Below are 19,311 nucleotides of genomic sequence, written 5' to 3'. Positions count from 1 at the left end.
CAGTGAAGACCTTTTGATTGCCCAGAGCTACACTGCAAAGCTACATTCTTTGCATTCAGATGCAGTGTGAAAGGTTTGTGGCTCCTTCACTCAGGTTATAACAGAGAGGAATAGGCTGGTGTTGCATTGCCCAAGACATTTAACATTAACGTGTAAGCACTGGCTCTTTCAGGCTTTTGCTATTTTTAACTCTAAACATGCTGGTGAACCTTCTTGTAAGGCATTTCTCAATTGCATGATTAATATTGATGGTAATACAGCAGAACAACTGTTAGTTTATGTTGCCATTCTTATATTTGGTAATGCTAAACAGATATAACTTTTGATTTTAATAATAGATTAGTAAATGTTAAAAAATTTTCATTGTTGTAGTTCATCTTAACTAATGTTAACAAATGGAACCTTACTGTAAATCGTTACCCCATATTTCAAGTAAGACTATATGAATGCAGAGTATTCAAAACTTTATTTTTTCTAATATCCCTGTGCCACAAGTGTACATATTTGCTGTAAGGCAGTTATTCTTTGTCACATGTCTGCATTTGCATATAAATGTTAATATACAATGCAAGCACCAAAATCAAAATTTAACAATGCATACATCAAAAATCTACTTAACCAGTGTCTGTAGTTTCCCACAACTTTAAAATGAAGTAAAAAAAACAACAACAACAAAAGAAACTGTACAAGAAGTCTTGACATATGAAAACCAAAATATTAACAAGTATGGTTCCTGTTGATGTATTTGTAAATAACAATATATTTTAAGGCTCGTTTCCGTTAACACATTTCTGCTGCTGTGTTTGACTTATTCTCAAGACCTCTAGCTGCTTAGCTTTCATCCAGCCATCTCTAGAGAGTGTGTTCTGCCCGTGACTTAAAGACAGCAATCTGAAACAGAATACAAATTGGTATTTAATTTGCTTATGGTTAACAGAACTAGATTAGCTGGGAAAGGGCAATTAAAACTTCACCTCGCAACAACCAGCAATCTATGGAGGTCTTCCGCAGACATATTCTGAGGGTCATCTTTTCGCATTTCTACGAAATCCTCTTCTACAGCCTACAGATCAAGACCACCAAACATGAGACAAGTGCTGAATTAGGAACATCATATTAGCATACTACTCTTACCATATCTTTTTTTAATGGTAGAAATTGGAAGAGAGAAGTATGCGATTCTGAATTCAGCAAATAAATCACCATAAACATATCAGACAAAATTCTGACCTTTGTGATCTCATCCGAAATGGTGTAGTTCAGGGCACGTGCCACACTCAGATAAATGCGATACTTGTTGATCTGAGATGGAACCTGCGCCACTTGCACAGCGCTCAGGTACTCCACCAGGTTAGGTGGATTAAGGGTGGGCCGTAGGTGAATCTGACAGTCAGACTGAGGAAGCAAAGAAGAAAATCTCTTTAAATGTTGCTTTTCCCACTCTGCCATGTGTTTTCGAAACGACTGAGCTCTGATATTTGAAATTCTCATTTGTAGAAATGTCAGAAGCCATTAAAGAATCATGAAACTAACCCCAATAAACCTTTAGTGCCTTTTTAAACTTTGTTTAATACTGTGTACCGAGCTTCGTGCCATTAAATAAGTGGCTTGTCCTGCCCTCTCCCTCTAATGTCCTTGTGGTAGAGTTGCCACCATGGCAACTAGAGAGCTGACGTACAGGAATAGCACAGGACATTCCACAGGCTGTTAGCATCACAGCAAAGCCACGATAAGAGCCCAGCCAGGGAGCTGACGGCAACCCTGTGGACTGTAATGGAAATATTAGGCTGTCTTTACAACTGTCTGATGGAAACAACTCCCATGGGAGAGGCATTCACCCCCAAGTCATTTTCACCTGTTGGAAATTAAGATGCCGGTCTCTCTAATTCGTCCCCAAATACACATCGGTAATATTTTAATAATAAAACACTGAAAGATACTCAGGCCTGATGTTCTTACCGGGAGGAGCGATCGGCCCTCGGATGCGATAAGCACGTTAATATTGCAGGGGAATTCCATCTGGTGGTAGTTGAAGTCGTAATCAACCTTCTGCCAGGAGATCAGGTTCCCCAGTGCAGTGATATTCTGCACACCTACACCCAGAACAGACATTATACAAAGACGTATGTCTCTGAACAACATGTAAGATAAATGCATTGATTGAACAACAGAGCAATGCAGTCTAAAAGGAAAAGGCTTCAGAAAAGGATGTTAACACTTCCTTCAAGCATGCAGCTGTCTCTGACAGAGGTTGTACTGATATTAACGTAGAACGTCAAGGCTATTGATGGAGTTGGAGGCAATCCAAGTTAAAGGGGACCTATTATGCCCCATTTTACAAGATGTAATTGAAGTCTCAAGTGTCCCCAGAATGTTTCTGTAAAGTGACCCCCGATTGCAAAGCAGTGTGGTGTGTTAAATGATTTGCACATTCAAATTTACCAATTTTCTTGGGCACATTCCCTTGATAAATAAAATTAACCCACTGCGTCCCTCAGTGGCTCAAGGAGACTCTTAAGTGCATTACAACAACAGAACAGTAACTGACACTATAGCGAGGATATAAACATGGCGGACCGTGTGTGTGGCTCACCCAGGGCGGGATCTATGCTAATAGGGCACAGATCGTCACCAGTTGCGGCCAGGGCTTGGCCTAATGTGACATCACATTAGGCAGAAAACTGGGACAGCTCGTTTTGAGACACTCTTTCTGATTTATGGAGGATTGTAAAAAAATAATAATGAGTGGGTAGATTTTAACCATTGGTTGCTTACACACCAGATACAAATTTATGTTCAAAGTACACCATGTAAAAGGGAATTTTGCATAAAAGGTCCCCTTTAAGACTGCTCTGTGCCTGTTGAAAATTCAGTGAACTAATGCAATGCTCCATAAATGGCAGACTGAATTGTGCCGGCTCTGACCTGCCACATCCCTTAGTATTGTTGCAATTGCTGTGTAAATGCATGTATGCCACCTCTGAGCAACAGTCTATGTAAAGGCACTTAAATACCACTTCAGAAGCACTTTCTGTGCCACCTCTGCAGTGTAAAATTGGCACAATAAGAACAACGAAGTCTATGCACATCTCATTACGAATAAAAAAGGCTTGTAGAAAACTTCAATGGAAGCAAGAACATCTGTCTATACAGTGTAACATGATGTCACATTTTCTTTTGATTAGTGACAGAAATAGTGCAGAACATTTCACGTGAATTTTGTCAATGTTTTATTGTAATCTTACAACTGTTTATTACCATGTTCACATCATTTTCAGTAGGTATGTTTACATGCACTCATTTTTGTCAGTCCGAAATAATGCAATCTGATTTCAGAGGCTGAAAGTTGTCTTTGAAAGTTCTAACAGTTAATCTAATCTAAACTTTGCAATTCAATTCACATATTAATTTAAATGGGCATTACATGCGTTTCAAAAATAATTTCAACATATTTGCATTTTCTAGTCGTTGCATTCAGAAATGGCGAAAGCAATTGCGAGAAATTTGTTTGTGCTTTGATGTCATACCAAAAACATTTGTCAAAAAAAGCTTTTATTAAGTAATAAATATGTAGCAAATATTCTGTGTCCTTTATGTAATGAAACATATGCATGTTTGTAAGATGCATATTGGCACACATAACAGCACTGTGCATGTGTGCAATATATTTTTTAATCCAAATGTATCTCATTCTGAAAGTACTCAGATTCAAATGTTTAAATTGCTAAAAATGTTCCTGTCAAACATTAAGATCTACTCCACCCCTTTCAATAAAATTTCAATTGGATTGATGCATTTACATTTATAAGATAAGCCATAAATAAGATTATAAATGGATTATAGGTTGCATGTAAACATAGACTTTTGGACTGTACTGTACATCTAGTCAGCACACTACTTTTCCTGCTATAATCAGTGCTCTCACCTGTGGTATCCAGCTGGCCCTGCTCCAGCTGTGTCTCATCCAGAAACAGTGACGTGTTATTGGCCAGCTGAAGAATCCCACTCATCAGGCGGTTAGCCGTGTAGTCTTTCCGTGGCACCATGCGTTGGTTGTTCATATTCTGCAGGCTCATGCACAGCCTGAATGACTACCAAGAAAATGGAATCAAGTTGAAAAGTAGTAGCAATGGCAGCTTCTATTATTACAGTATTTAACATTTTTTTCTATAAGAGAAGTAATATAATTAAAAGATCCATCTAGATGACTTACAGATGGCACAAGCTGTTGGATGACATTGTAGAGATGCTCAGTGTATGGAGAGCTGAGAGGACAGCCACTGAGATTCAATGTGAATTTGCCCAAAGGAAGAACATCCCGTCTGCTGTATCTAAAATAAAGACAACAATGTAAACCTCATGATGTGTATTCTTAAGGACTGTGGGTTACTTTGTTTGTGTAAGAAACATGTCACTTTTTTTTATAATTATCTTAATACTCTGGCAAAAAGGTGGAATAGGACTTTCCAAAGTATACTATATAAATGCTTAAATAAGTGCAATAAATTGAACATGAACTGAATGCTACAGAAAGTCATACTTCAGACATGCAACACTCAAAATGAGAAACGTACACATTGGAGATGAGATGGAGAATGAGGTACTCTGCGGCGAGTGTATCTCCCATCAGGACATGTGTGAGGAAGGTGAGCAGCTCTGCTCTGACTGAGGCCAGTTCTCCAAGAACACTGCTTAAATCTGAAGACAGCATACACAGACATCCGAAGTCAACAATCACTGGGCTGTCACCATACAAAATGTCTATAGTCACAACTAAAAATTCACAACTCTAGCTACCAATTTTGATACCACAAAAGATATTGTAATAATATTAAATAATAATGTCACAATTTCTTAATAATAGTGTTAGTACTTGTTCAAGTACATAGTCAGAAATTAAAGAACAATGATTTTCATCTCGTCAATATCTTTTAATATTGACAAGATTTTAATCTTCTTGTCAAAATAATGTCATTAATATTAAAAATATGTTTGCAGCTCTATTCAACTGCATTTACACCAGTGTTGTTATTGTTTCCTAAAACTATTAAAAACCACTTCTCGTTAATTGAGAAAACCACTGATTTAATAAATTATTGGATGAAAAATTTAAACCTAATTTTTTTTTTTAGAAATGTTGCTTAATAAAATAAGTTCAAGTGTAAGTAATAAATTAATAAAACTGAAATAGATATAAATTAAAGCTAAATAGAAATAAAAATTATAAAATGCCAAAAGCACAATAAAACTAAAACTTTCAATTGAAAACTAAAAATATAAATGTAAATGTTATTAAATTCAAATAATTACTAAAACTAATTTCAGTAAGGTAGCACAACACCCACCACCCAACAATTACAAGGCATTGCATCAGAAACTAATAATATACCACATTATATTAGATTAATTTGCGTAAGCGGTGTAACACAGGTTTATCCCTTCAATAGTATCCGTGTGGCAAAAGAGAAAGTGATGAAGAGTGTGATGAAAGGGGAAGGTCTCAATAGAAAAAAAAAAAAAATCAGAATGCAAGTGTTCACAGGAGACGCATTTGAAACGCACGATAATGAAAACAGCATTCTCTCTATCTCACTTGATTTCCTGGATATTGTATTAAATTTGCGGGTGTCAGGGTGCCGCTATCAGTACACGGGAGACTCTCAGAACTTCCGGGAGAGGTGGAATGTCTGTTATAATAGTAAATAAATAATACTAAAACAACACTGATGCACACTGCAAGACCTAATTCACTGATCCATAAGTGATGTCTTACGGTCGCCATTATTCTCCAAGGCACTAGAGGGCAGTAGAGGGTTGTTGTGCGCTAGAGGCTGGGCATACAGCATGTGCAGTCGTGGTACAAGGGATGCTGGCGGGCTGTGAACTCTTTGCTCCTCCACAGTCTCCATTCCCTCTGTGGGGTCCAGCAGTGAAGACGCCTCTCTGAAAACATGAAACAAACGATACATTACAGTTTAATCATAGAGAACCTTCTATTGCAATTACAACCATCCCAGAATCATTGCAGATTACCTTTCATCTGCAATCACACTCAAGGCAGGGTCCACAGAAAGGATGCCAAATACTTCCAGCATGTCATTCAGTTTGAAACTATCCCAGTTCTCATATACCTGCCAATTACAGAGGATGGCCGAGTTACATGGCTGTCTGTGTAGGTGGGGAACAATTCAACGGAGCAAACCATCACATTATAGCAAGCAAATTACAATGTTAACATGTGCCTGCTCAAGACAACTTGATTATAGTGTTAGTCTTAAAAGTAAGCATTAAAAATGACAACCTACAAAAAAAAACAATTTAATTGAGTGTCTGTCAAGATGATGGTTTAAGAGTTTAAAATGAAGGAGCAGTTAAACCTTAACAAGGCAGGCTGGGCCCTTTTCTCCAGGCAAAGGGAAGTTGAGGTCCAGACTGGATGTGCAGTGTGACGGGGACGAGTCGTGACTGGGGGCTTTTGTCTCCTGACGCTTCGGCTCCATGTTGCCATGAGACTCAGCAGAGCTGTGAGCTCCTGTTTGAAGAGAAATATCATATTTTAAATCTTGAACATGAACCCATATGCTTGATAGATTTAAAAATGTCCACATACTCACTGGAAATTAATTTGTCCCTCTTACCTTGACTGACATCTTTCATCTGGGGTTGGGGTTGTGTGTCCATCTCATCATCTTCCTCATAGCTGCGCTTATGCCTGTTCTGGACATAGGAAGTGGAGGGCACCACTCGGGCTTGACTGGTGCCTGCGTAGCTGTTCTGCGTCGTTAAGGATAGATGAACTGTCATATTGGTCAATAAGGACAAGGGAAACCACCAATAATATGCTGTGAAAACGTTGGTAGAATCTGAAGTGTAAACAAAGTAATTTTTTGGTCCATGTAAAGGATATTTCCTTGACCCACTGAGATTCTCCAGGGATGGGGACACAATAAAAGGTCTGTCTCTCTGACGTCACTGTGTTTCTTGAGTTAAAGTCCACCTGCTGATATAAAATCCACTTGATTATGTCTATTTAAAGGCAGCTGTACAGTGCTTTTTAATGTACTTTGTCATGTTTCTCAACTACTCTCTGAGGGCAGTGCAGTTATTCATGCTGTTAGGAGACACTTTAATCAGAAGAAACTTACACTGCATTAAAAGCATACATTTTTATAATTTAATGCATGTTCAGTTCGTAGGGATTTGAACCCTTGATATAAGTGTTGCTTTGCTCTACTGTTTGAGCTTAATATTCACAAGTTAATGAAAAAATAAATATTTATTAATGTTAATTGTTTTGAATCAAATTAGGGTCCATTTGACCCCAACCAACCATACAAATGAAACATTTACTCACCCCACACTCTGTGACATCTTTGTATTTTCCACATTTCACCTGCTGTGAATAAGGTTTAAAGTTTAGAAATGATTCAAACAGAAAATAGGTGGTAAACAGAATTAATAGACTATATTTATGTATACCATTGTGTTTGAGAAAAAAAAAAAGTGCTAATGGATTTTTAATCAGACAGGATTAGTAGTACTTACTTTAGAGTTTGATGTGGGATCATTTATCTCATAAACACCCATGAAAAATTCTGGGTCAAACATATCTTGGACCATGCAACGGAATTTCACAAGACTATTAGGCTTCATGTAGTGCAGGGGAACATCATTCAGAGATGGAACCTAGAGAAAACAGCAGATGAATGACAGCAAAGTCAAACGGATGAACTAGAGGACTTGTCCCTCATTAAAATATTAATTTTATAGTTAATAATTATGAGAACCCGAGAATACTCAGGCCAATATGCATGTCAAATGAATCGGTCTTTTGCATAATATTGATGTCATCTGTCAAAACAAACCGCTCCTCATATCAGTAACGTTACACAGTTGACTGGCCACTATCCTAATGTAAGCAGGTAATTAATTTTCTTCTGCAAGAATACTGCACTAAGCTATTAGTGTGTCAAAATACTAAAAATACCAGAACAGACACGATTTTAACAGTTAACACGTTAGTTACCCATGCGCGAGCATCGTTTAGTTTCAATTTCTCTTTGAAATACTCCACAACTTTCTTCTCCCAGTCTGGACTGGAGTAACTCTGGGCTGTAGGAAGACAAAACACAATAACACAAAAGCAGTGAATTTCAGATCAGTACATGACATGTAAACTTTAAAAAATCATAGCAAATAATGACGATCACATGCTCCTCTTCAAACAGTATTAGTAGGAAATACACATTTTGACTACTGCTTCTTACCGAACATCTCATCAACAATACCCAGTGGATTATTGATCCAGTCGTGAACCGTAGGCATTGCTGCAGGATTAAGAAACTCACAAAAGTTAAAACTTAATTCTCCTTTAACAAGAACTACAACATGCACTTTCCAGAGTTCAGCGCCGCACAATACACCGTGGCGGGAAAATTGCGTCATAAAAACTACCATGTGACCACGGCGGATGTTCGCTTCGCTCCCCGTCAAGAAGACTAGACAGTAGTTCACCGATATGTACAGTGGCTTTAGTAAACAAATTAGTAATGGGTCAAACCCTTTTTACAAACAGTGTGCAATAATCATTGTTATATTAAAGTAAATATTGAATAATTATATATATATATATATATATATATATATATATATATATATATATATATATATATATATATATATATATATATATATATATAATAAATACGTAAAATTAATTTATAATATATAAAAAATAAATGAATTAGTTATGTTAAAGTATGTTAATGTGAAATTGAGCATTTATTCATCCATTTAAGTAAGACGTTCTTGTACATGTTTGTACATTTTTTAAGTTAATATTTATTAACGTTTTAAAAGTCATTTTGCTTCCTAGCATAACAACTGGTTTTAAAAGAAAACCGATCGACGTTGTTTGTCGTTGATTACTTTTGCCTTAGGACGTCAACGTAACGCTAATCTGTATATCATGCACTAGGCCAGAGTTAGATTACCGTATAAATCTTTCAGACTATCAATGAAGCAAAGATCTGTGAAAATCCAGAGAACCCCTTTATCTCCACAGTGACGAACCAGGAAGTGTTGTAGAAAAAAGCTCTGCCTGTTCCGACTGGAGGACAAGCTACGTGTAATTTTTGATTGAAAATGGCTGATAGGAAAGCCAATAACATCCCTAACAGCAGCGCAAATCTGCTGTTTTCAGGAGCACCGGAGTTCAATTTCAGCCTGCCGTTCCTGCCAGTCAGTCAGGCCACCGGCCCGGCGGTTTTATCAGGAGGTGAGCTTATAAAGTCTTCAACTGAGCTGCTTTAGTGGCTAGTGATGTTAGCTTTCTTCTGTTTTTCAGCTCAAAGGTCTCTTCTCTTTATGATAAATAGATCATGCTTTCTGTAAGATTATTTCACTCTTAAATCCAGTAAACAGAGTTTCCCGTTTTTACTGATGTCAAATATTTTATGAATTTTGTATTGATTTTATTTGCTTAATTAGTAAAGGAGAACAGTTGACGTTACACTTGCTTTTATATACTGGGCAAATATGTACTAAACGGTAACATTTTCAGTGTGAAATTAATCAGATTTCTTTGCTATGTTCTTAACTCAAAACTGCCGTTAGTCTTCATCAAAATTATGAGATTGCATTGCATTGTCACTCACTGTCCCTAAAACCACCTGTCATCACACCAAAACGTAATTTAAATGACATTATATAGTATAGGAACACAGAAATATACATTTGTTTCTTTTTCAGAACCATTACTGCTATATCCACAAATAAGGACAAGGTTCATTTAAAAAAAAATGTATATGCATTTTCCCCATATTCTCCAACTCTTTATAAACACTGTCAGACATTTATGAAACCATTAATAAAATCAAGCAAATATCAAAGTCAGTCTTCAATCATTTTTATCATAATTTATTTTAATAAAAAATACATTTATTTTAATTTTGAGGGTTTCTGTTAATGCAGGGCGACCAATTAAATCCAGGGAAGTATTTACTATAGCCTGAGTGCACTCTGATTATTCATTTATTTTTTAAAAATGAAAATAAAATGCTTACCATTGATGATATGCTTTTTTTAAATAATCTAACCAACTGATTATATTATGTTTCTCTATGTTATAAATGCTAATATATTTATTAATATTTTATACTAATATTATAAACTATAAATTTGCTTTGCATTTCTTTATATCATCCTCTGTAAAGATGATGTCAGTGAAGTTGGAGAAGAAGACAGTTTTCTTGGTCAGACGTCATCAGCAGCTCCTCAGGCCTCCACGTTCAATTATTTCTCAAGCGTCACCAACAGCAGCGACCCGTTTGCTTCTATTGGGCAACAGCCATGCCCTCCTCCAGTCGCCACTGTCGTTCCATCTACAACTGGCCCGTCGCCTGTATCCATTGCAGCTAGTCTGCCTCTGAACCCGCCAGTATCTCACATGAACCCCAGTCAGCAGTATGGCAGTGTTCCTAATCAGACCCCTGTGCGTACATACACTCCTCCGCCTAATGCACCGACTCCTCCTCCGCAGAGCACCCAGCAGTCCTATAATCCATACCGGCACACAGCTGCCAGTAGCAAAGCTAATCCCTATCTCATGGCTCCTGAAGTACAGCAGCAGACCCCCAGCCAAACACCCCAGCATCTAAACCCCTATTCTCAGGCGATACCTGCTCCCTCGTTCCAGACTCCACCCACGTTCCAGACTCCACCCTCGTTCCAGACTCCACCCACGTTCCAGACTCCACCCACAGTGTTCACCAAGGTTGGTCATGTAATGCCATCTTTGTCTTTAAATCACTATGATCTTAAATCTTAAATTTATAGTAATAAGAAGGATTTTACTCAAAATATCATCTGCTGCCATTATCAGAGTTGTTAGAGTGTGCATTAGAAATGCATGATATATCGTACCATATTGGTTGTCGGCCCTTATTAGAGATATTTTGTTTTGTTTTTATTGGTATCAACTGATATTTGATTTATATCAGCTGATATTGATATTAAATTGTTGATGCTAAATTCCTATATTTTACATTTAGATTATCTTTGCCATCATATAATGCTCACTTAAAGTTAGTCTTTAAAAATACTAATAATACAATAACATCAAATAAAATCATATTTTTTCATACTGCACAATACAGTTATTTTAGTATTTAGTATTAGTAATATTTTGAATTATTATATTTTCCATTTTAATTTAGTTTTAGTACTTCAACTTAAAACTTATTTCACTCTTATTTCATCCTATTATATTTTATTTTAGCTTTCAGTGGCCACTAATACATTTTTAATAGTTTTAGTTATAAATACTGATACAGCATAATGTTGTAATACCTAAATTCACTTTATTAAAAAAAGTTTTTCATAATAATATTTAGCAGATTTGTATCGATCAGAATATTGATTTTGGTGCATCCTTATTTAATGTTGATAAAATCGAGAAAGATAAAACTGTTTAAGTTTATTCAGTTCAGTGTGTTAAGCATGTTTAAGAAACCTGGTATATTTTGTTTATATATATACAGTAACATTTAGTATTTTTTATATATATATATATATTTAACTTTTTAAAAAAGGGATTGCACTTTGTCCTGATACTGTTTTGCTATTCCCCAGCCTCCCCCAACACAGATTCCTCCGCCCCCTGCAACAACAAGCATGGCTGGACCGTTAGTCCCTGCTAACTCAATGGTGCCATACACATATAATGTTTATGAACCTGTACAACATCACTGGTTCTACTGTAAACAAGTGGAGTCAAAGATGGTCTGGCTTCCCTTTAGTATTCTGGATTCCATTCGCTTGGAAGAGACGTTCAACTCTGGTAAGACAGGGAGTGTTTTCATGGCAGAAAAATGTTACAAGGCGCTGACACAATTTTGGCATTAGTTCTCTAACTTATGAAGTATGGAGCCTGCATGTTTACTTTTAAGGTAACTAAATTGAATGAATGTTAGGCTAAATGCCTCTGTCACTGTAACTTAATTTGTTTGAGATGAACTGATTTAAAAGTGTTTTTCTATGTATGCTAAGAGCATGTGGCCACTCTTAGTCTATTTCACAACATAGTCACTTCGCAATCTGCTGCTTCAGTTCAGCCAGATCCAGAGAATGTGATTGTGTGTACGGACGGAGGGCGCTATGACGTGCAGCTGTACGACCGCACACGGACCTCTGTGTACTGGGAGGAAGAGCCCACCGAGGTCCGCCGCTGTTCCTGGTTCTACAAAGGAGACGCAGACAGTCGCTTCATCCCATATTCAGAAGAATTCAGTGAGAAGCTGGAGGTTTGTGCTTCCCTATACTTTTTTTCTCATCAGTATTCAGAACAGGCTCTTAGGATGACATTTTAACTGCTCATTGTTGTCTGCTGTAAACAGGTCGAATATAAGAAAGCTGTTACCACTAATCAGTGGCACCGACGACTGGAATTCCCATCTGGTGAGACCATCGTAATGCACAATCCAAAGGTACAACTTTTTGAAATGCTCAAAAGGCAGTTTTCAACTAAAAACGGAAAACTTTTTATGCATTGTGGCCATTTATTTACACAACAACAGTGTTTTGAGGAGCATGCAAATGCTAACTTTTGAAGACGGGTTTCAAAGTGCAAGTTTTTCAAAAAGATTCAGTTTTGGTCTTTGTGTAAATTACAAAAAAGTGAATTTGTGAAAACGGTGAGATCATGCGCATGCGTATTACATGTTCAGTCTATTGACCTTATTCACAACAGCGCAATCTTTGTTTTTTAACGGGAATGAAAGCGAGGCTGTGAGGGAGACATGCATCTTTTCAGTGGATAGTACTGTTATTTAATGTGCTTTTGGATTGTTTTGCTGATGAAACACTGCAAAAAATATCTTTCCGAGACAAAATTTCGGACAAAAAACCCCACTCAATATGAGCTGTGGAAAATTATAAGTGATCTAGGAGCTTTATACAACTTTTTATAGCGGATTCCATTGAAAGCACGGTAAATCTATCCCTCACAGCCTCGCTTCCATACCTGTCAGGGTGCTGCTCTGGTCTATAGGTGGGCAGTGCTTCTTTACAAAATGACATCGCCAACTACTGGCCTGGCATGCATAATACAGCATATTTAGTCATTTTCGTGGATCAGTGTGAACGGGGATTGTCATCTGTACACGGAAAATGCGAAGGAAAAATGTTTCTGGTTTTAATACATCGTTGTCATGCAAACGTATCATTAGAATAGACACTAGATATAGTAAACACTTTTTTTCTTGTTGCTTAAATGATTGTTTGGTTCCTCAGGTGATTGTGCAGTTTCAGCCGTCTGCCATGCCTGATGAGTGGGGCACGACACAGGACGGTCAGACCCGACCTCGGGTTGTCAAGAGGGGTGTGGACGATGATCAAGATGAAGTTCCTGATGGTAAATCGGTCTTTTGTTCTCATTTTCTCACTAAAGCCAGACAAAAAATTAGTGATTATTTTGCTTTCTCACTTTAAAATCCCCCAAGTTTCAAAATACAACTTGTCAAACAGCCTTCAAACTAAAGATTCTTCGGTATTATTTGATGGTGAATGCATAGCATGGCAGATTCACTGAAGAAAAAGGTCTTTTCCTGTCTAGGCGAGATGGCTCAGGTGGATCATCTGGTGTTTATGGTGCATGGCATTGGCCCCGTCTGTGACCTGAGGTTCAGAAGCATGGTGGAGTGTGGTATGTGTTACGCAAGTTGTGAATACAGTTTTCTAAGTCAAACACTTTCAGTAAAAACGAATCTTTCTGTTTTGATGTGAATTCTTGAACACAATATATTGCGCTTCATTCAAACTGTGTTTGTGTGTTTGCAGTGGATGACTTCCGCAGTGTATCCTTGAAGTTGTTGCAGAGTCATTTTAAGAAGGCTCGTGATGATCATGTCATTAGTCGTGTGGAGTTTCTGCCTGTGCATTGGCACACGGCTCTGCACGGTGACGCTACAGGGGTTGACAGGTAGAGACACAACCTTCAGCCACATTCACAGGAAGTCTTACTTGGGTGCTCTATATTAGGCCTAAAACTAATGTTCCCGTTTTTGCTGATTACTTTATTTTGTACTGACCCTTCAGCCACCAATATATCATTTAAATATAAATATAATTGTCAATTCTATTCAAAATATACAGGGTGGGCCATTTATATGGATACACCGTAATAACATGGGAATGGTTGGTGATATTAAAGTCCTGTTTGTGGCACATTAGTATATGTGAGGGGGAAAACTCCTCAAGATGGGTGATTGTTGGATTGTTGGATTGTCAATGCAACCCTGTTCTCCCACTCTTCACACACTGAATGGCCCCCAAGGTCTCCCGATCTGACCCCCTTAGATTTTTATCTTTGGGGTCATCTGAAGGCAATTGTCTATGGTGTGAAGATACGAGATGTGCAGCACCTGAAACTACGGATACTGGATGCCTGTGCTGGCATTTCTCCTGCGGTGTTGCTATCAGTGTGTGAAGAGTGGGAGAACAGGGTTGCATTGACAATCCAACACAATGGGCAGCACATTGAACACATTTTATAAGTGGTCAGAAACTTGTAAATAACTCATGAACGAATAAAGTTACGTTGAAACCAAGCACACCATTGTTTTTCTTGTGACATTACCAATAAGTTTGATGTGTCACATGGCCCTCTTCCTATTGAAAAAACAAAAGTTGTATCCAAGATGGCCGACTTCTAAATGGCCACCATGGTCACCACCCATCTTGAGGAGTTTGCCCCCTCACATATACTAATGTGCCACAAACAGGACTTTAATATCACCAACCATTCCCATGTTATTACGGTGTATCCATATAAATGGCCCACCCTGTACATTATTGTTCAAAAGTTTCTTTTTTTTTCTTTCTTTTTTTAAAGAATTTAATACTTTTATACAGCAAGGATGCCTTAAGGTCAACTCACACGTCACACCGCACTGACAGACAGCAACAGACACTTCGTCTGTTTTTTTTTTTATATATCAGTGTGTTACCCATGTTGGAGTCTGTTGGCGTCTGTCGGAGCTTGATTTGATCAAATTGTGATCAAGGAATAAATTACATTTTAACATTTATAAAAATAAATAGAAAAGCAATTTTAAATTGTGTAATAATATTTCACAATATTGCTGTTTGTACTGTATTTTTGATCATATCTTATCCCTCTCTGAAAAAAGTTTCACAGAGTTTTTTTTAAGATTATTGAAAAATAATTCTCTTTCCCCTCATTTGGTCCTCCAATGAACTTGAAATCTCTATACATTTTTGCCCAAATTATGTTGTCTGTTATATCATAAACGTTTTGTTTTGTAATTTAGTTCGTTCTCTCTTTTACATTTTTAATCATGTAGGAGGATAAAGAAGATTACTCTGCCCAGCACAGGTCGTTTGCGTCACTTCACTAATGAAACGCTTTTAGACGTGCTTTTCTACAACAGCCCAACCTACTGTCAGACCATTATGGACACCGTGGCTTTTGAGATCAACCGCTTACACACACTATTCATGGAAAGAAACCCAGACTTCAAAGGCAGAGTGTCCGTGTCTGGACACAGCTTGGGTGAGAATCCTTTCCTTTGATTAAAGGTATAGCGGAGGATTTTTTACTTCCGGGTGGATCACCTATACTATTGGTCCTCCTAATTGTCAATCATTCTGGTGAATCAATCAAACTTTTCAAAAAGTGGAGAGGGCGGGTCTTATCTAAAATTCGGAAAGATCCTTCGCTATACCTTTAAGATAAAGCTTGAACTAAAGTGATGCACTATTAGAGTACATTTAGCGTTTAACAACACCATGTATTGAACTAAACTAGTATTACAAATTTCTTTCAATTTCTTATTTCCCCTAATCTATAGGCTCTTTGATACTTTTTGACCTGCTGTCCAATCAGAAGGTCTGCTCACCTTTATCAGGCCCAGTAACCAATGGAAATGCTCCGCTTAATGTGAAACAGGTATCAGTACATTTTGGATGAGGATGATCTAAAAATGCTGCACATTAATTGAAGTAGTATTATGGCATGTTCTGTTTATGGCATCCCTGGAACACACGACCTTAATGGGTGTTTAAGATGACCTTATTTTATTATTATAGGGAATTGCCGTCGTCCAGGCCAATGAAGTGGCTACTGTAGCGGCTGCTGAGGAAGAGGCCAAAGAGGAAGAAGAAGAGATTGGCAACCTGTCATCTGTTCTGGAGATGCTGAGTTTGTCTGAGTATCTGAGCACCTTTGAAACTGAGAGGATTGATATTGAGTCTCTAGTGAGAGCATTTTAAATTAGTTTTAACACCTTTAATATTAAAACAATAAGCAACTCATCACTGCTATTCCTCTATCTCTATTACAGCTGTTATGCACAATAGATGACCTAAAGGAAATGGGTATTCCTCTGGGGCCACGTAAAAAACTTGCCAACTTTGTCAAAGAGAAGTCTGCAAAACAGGCAAATTTTCAGTTTTTTGCATCAGGTTTTCATTTGTCCATTCTGATGTGATGCTTTGAAACACATTTTCTTCTCGACAGGCTGCACGAAAGGCTGTGAAAGAGAAAACTGTAGAAAAAGAGGAACCAAAAGAGACCCAACTTCCCGTCCAGACAGAGCCCACACCAGATCCTTCCATCAGCAAACTGCCAGTGGGAAGGAACATGTCCTCAATCCATGTAGATTACAACTATTTCGAAATAGGCACAGGACAGGTAAAGCTTGAATTTACACTGTCCCAAATTGATCTATGGACCAAGATGATTGAATAAAGGTCATTTTGTCAGAAGCTGATTGTGGGTCTGAAACGTGAATATACTCTGCAATTTTGGATGTTCTCCTCCAGGTGTCGGTGGTGTATCATGCTCTAGACTTTGAACCGGTGAATTTCTTTGCTCTCGGCTCTCCCATCGGGATGTTTCTGACAGTACGTGGGGTAGAGAAAATTGAAGAGTCTTACCAGCTTCCCACCTGCAAAGGGTTCTTCAATATCTACCATCCAGTGAGTTGTGTCTTAGATTGTCAACTGCTTCTCTACAGCTGCATTTGATCTTTTTGAAATCATGTGGTTTACGACTAAAGTGTCAGTGTAAATGAAGAATAATGAACAACACGATTTGGAAATGTAACATTCTCAGTGTTAGCTGTGTTGCTAATACATTAATGATATTGTGATCTCAGTTGGATCCAGTTGCATACAGGATTGAACCCATGATCTTACCAGACGTTGAACTGGAACCGGTTTTGATCCCTCATCATAAAGGGAGGAAGAGGCTTCATCTCGGTATGTATTAAACATAAGGTTTGTACGGTCATTAAAAACCTGGAGAAGTCATGGATTTTTAAAATAGCAATTTTCAGGCCTGGAAAAGTTTTGGAAAAAGAAATAAACCCAGAAAGTTTTGGGAAAGGTATGGAAGTCTTTTTTCAAAAGATTTAAAAAATAGGATATATGTTTAAGTGATAATATTAGTTAAACAAACTACAGTACATAACGTTAATTCGATCTGTCTGACTGCGGCATTCCATCAGATTTTGTTTTGCAGCAATGAGCATTATAACCAATCACACGCATTTCTGTTGAGCTTATGATTGTGATGGCCAATCAGAGGCGTTCAGAAAAGTCATCGCTGAAACGAATAGTAAATAATAAAATAAATGTTTATTTTGTATTAACCACATAGCTTGTCATAAATTAGTTAAGATCTGCTGTGATTTTTATTCTTATTTTACTTGTATAAGCAGACGTTTCATGGAACGTTAGGTCATGAATATTTGCCTCAAAAGTCATGGAAATTTATTGGTAGAAATGTGTATGAACCCTGTTGACAATTTCTTTGCATTTTATACAGTTTCATTTTTTTTTTTAATTATAAATTAATTATTAATTATAGCTATATAAATAATTCATTATTATTATTTTAAAAATGAGTAAATTGTACAGGGCAAAAGTTTCTGGTGTTGATAAAGCAAAGCAAAGTAAAAAAATAAATAAGCATTATTGTAATTTAAATGTAACTTATAATAGAATGCATTAATTTTCTTGGTTACAACATTTATTTTTTGTGTCTTGCATCCAGAATTAAAAGAGAGTTTATCCAGGATGGGCTCTGACTTAAAGCACGGCTTCATCAGCTCTCTGAAGACTGCTTGGCAGACTCTAAACGAGTTTGCTCGTGCTCACACCTCTTCTGCTCAACTGCACGAACAGCTCGCCATGGTCGCCAGTCAGATCAAAGCACAAGAGGAAATGCAGGAAGGGGATGGTGAGTCACCCACAATGCATATCCTCTTAGTGTCATCAGTTCACTGTGCACACTTCAACGCAAACTGAATCTGGATGTTTGTTTGCAGAGGAGAGTAAGATGGTTGAGAGTCCAGAGCCTCAGAAGGAAGAGGAGACACATGTAAAAGTGGGCCTGCTGAATGGAGGGAATCGCATTGACTACGTCCTGCAAGAGAAACCCATCGAGAGCTTTAACGAATACCTGTTCGCACTCCAGAGCCATCTGTGTTACTGGTATGTGATCTTCCATAACAATATCATTATGTAATTGTATTATTGTCATTAGGTGAAATACAATAAAGACTCTTTTTTTCTCTTTCCTCAGGGAATCTGAAGATACAGCTCTGCTGCTTCTCAAGGAAATTTATAAATCCATGGATGTACGGCCAGATCATCCAATGCATTAATGTAATGGGTCACTAAAACTCCTCATACATCAGAAATCATATTGCTTTGAAGATAAATAAATATTTTAAACAGTTTTCAACTCTTCAACTGGGACTGTCCCAGCAGTTTTTGTTATTTTATTTTCCTGTAGTCTGTTGTATAAAATGAATACACTTGTATTATTCCATGTGTCTTAAATTAAGAAATTAATAGTGGATTTCAATACCACTGCAACAGTTTAAAATACAATTTTTATAGCTTATAGAGCTGCAAGTTTGTGTGCAATTGCAAATGGATACAAATGGTATTAACAAACTTTATCTAGAGTTAGAAAAGGAATATTGATTATGCTGTGTAAAAACTACAACCAAGAATCATAATAAACTGAACTATTAGTAGCGGTTGTTGCTCTTGCTTGTTATAGTTATGTTAAAGTTATTTTCTGTAAATTGGTATATTTGAGTAAACTGATATTTACTGGTGTTTTGGAAGCAAAATGTATGACAGAACTGCTGGAAATCAAATAGCAGGTCTATGTTTCAAGGTTCACACTGCTGCATCACTTCTGTTGATTTCGATCAAGCATCTAATCGCACACCTTCATGGTTTATTTTAGGGACAAACATTAAAAATAGCTTCTTG

The 19,311-nt window shown here is 37.3% G+C and overlaps 2 protein-coding genes across 3 annotated transcripts; one reads left to right on the top strand and one right to left on the bottom strand.

Moving 5' to 3' along the window:
• Window positions 1-449: 449 nt before the first annotated feature.
• Window positions 450-8,434, bottom strand: mcmbp (minichromosome maintenance complex binding protein). Of its 2 annotated transcripts, none has more exons than XM_081351336.1 (16): window positions 8,268-8,434; window positions 8,027-8,112; window positions 7,546-7,686; window positions 7,355-7,396; window positions 6,908-7,000; window positions 6,639-6,771; window positions 6,378-6,532; window positions 6,034-6,131; window positions 5,774-5,943; window positions 4,575-4,698; window positions 4,214-4,331; window positions 3,926-4,091; window positions 1,960-2,093; window positions 1,231-1,395; window positions 975-1,063; window positions 450-891 (listed from the first exon to the last, which is right to left on the bottom strand). In XM_081351336.1, the coding sequence occupies exons 1-16, from the start codon at window positions 8,323-8,325 to the stop codon at window positions 765-767; spliced, it is 1,899 nt and encodes a 632-aa protein (XP_081207462.1). In that variant the 5' UTR covers window positions 8,326-8,434; the 3' UTR covers window positions 450-764. The 2 variants fall into 2 exon arrangements, with proteins under 2 accessions (XP_081207462.1, XP_081207463.1); XM_081351337.1 differs by having other exon boundaries at window positions 6,908-6,997.
• Window positions 8,435-9,060: 626 nt separating this feature from the next.
• sec23ip (SEC23 interacting protein) lies at window positions 9,061-19,311 on the top strand. Its single transcript, XM_081351315.1, has 18 exons — window positions 9,061-9,277; window positions 10,215-10,774; window positions 11,632-11,839; window positions 12,109-12,302; window positions 12,396-12,485; window positions 13,291-13,411; window positions 13,613-13,702; window positions 13,837-13,978; window positions 15,363-15,571; window positions 15,870-15,967; window positions 16,108-16,275; window positions 16,362-16,457; window positions 16,538-16,711; window positions 16,843-16,998; window positions 17,178-17,280; window positions 18,077-18,262; window positions 18,351-18,516; window positions 18,608-19,311. The coding sequence occupies exons 1-18, from the start codon at window positions 9,145-9,147 to the stop codon at window positions 18,687-18,689; spliced, it is 2,976 nt and encodes a 991-aa protein (XP_081207441.1). The 5' UTR covers window positions 9,061-9,144; the 3' UTR covers window positions 18,690-19,311.

Source organism: Scardinius erythrophthalmus (genome assembly GCF_964197995.2).
Source record: "Scardinius erythrophthalmus genome assembly, chromosome: 21".
In the NCBI taxonomy this organism is placed as follows: Eukaryota; Metazoa; Chordata; class Actinopteri; order Cypriniformes; family Leuciscidae; genus Scardinius; species Scardinius erythrophthalmus.
Note: the sequence above shows the minus strand (reverse complement) of the source record. Positions and strands in the feature narration are given on the sequence as shown.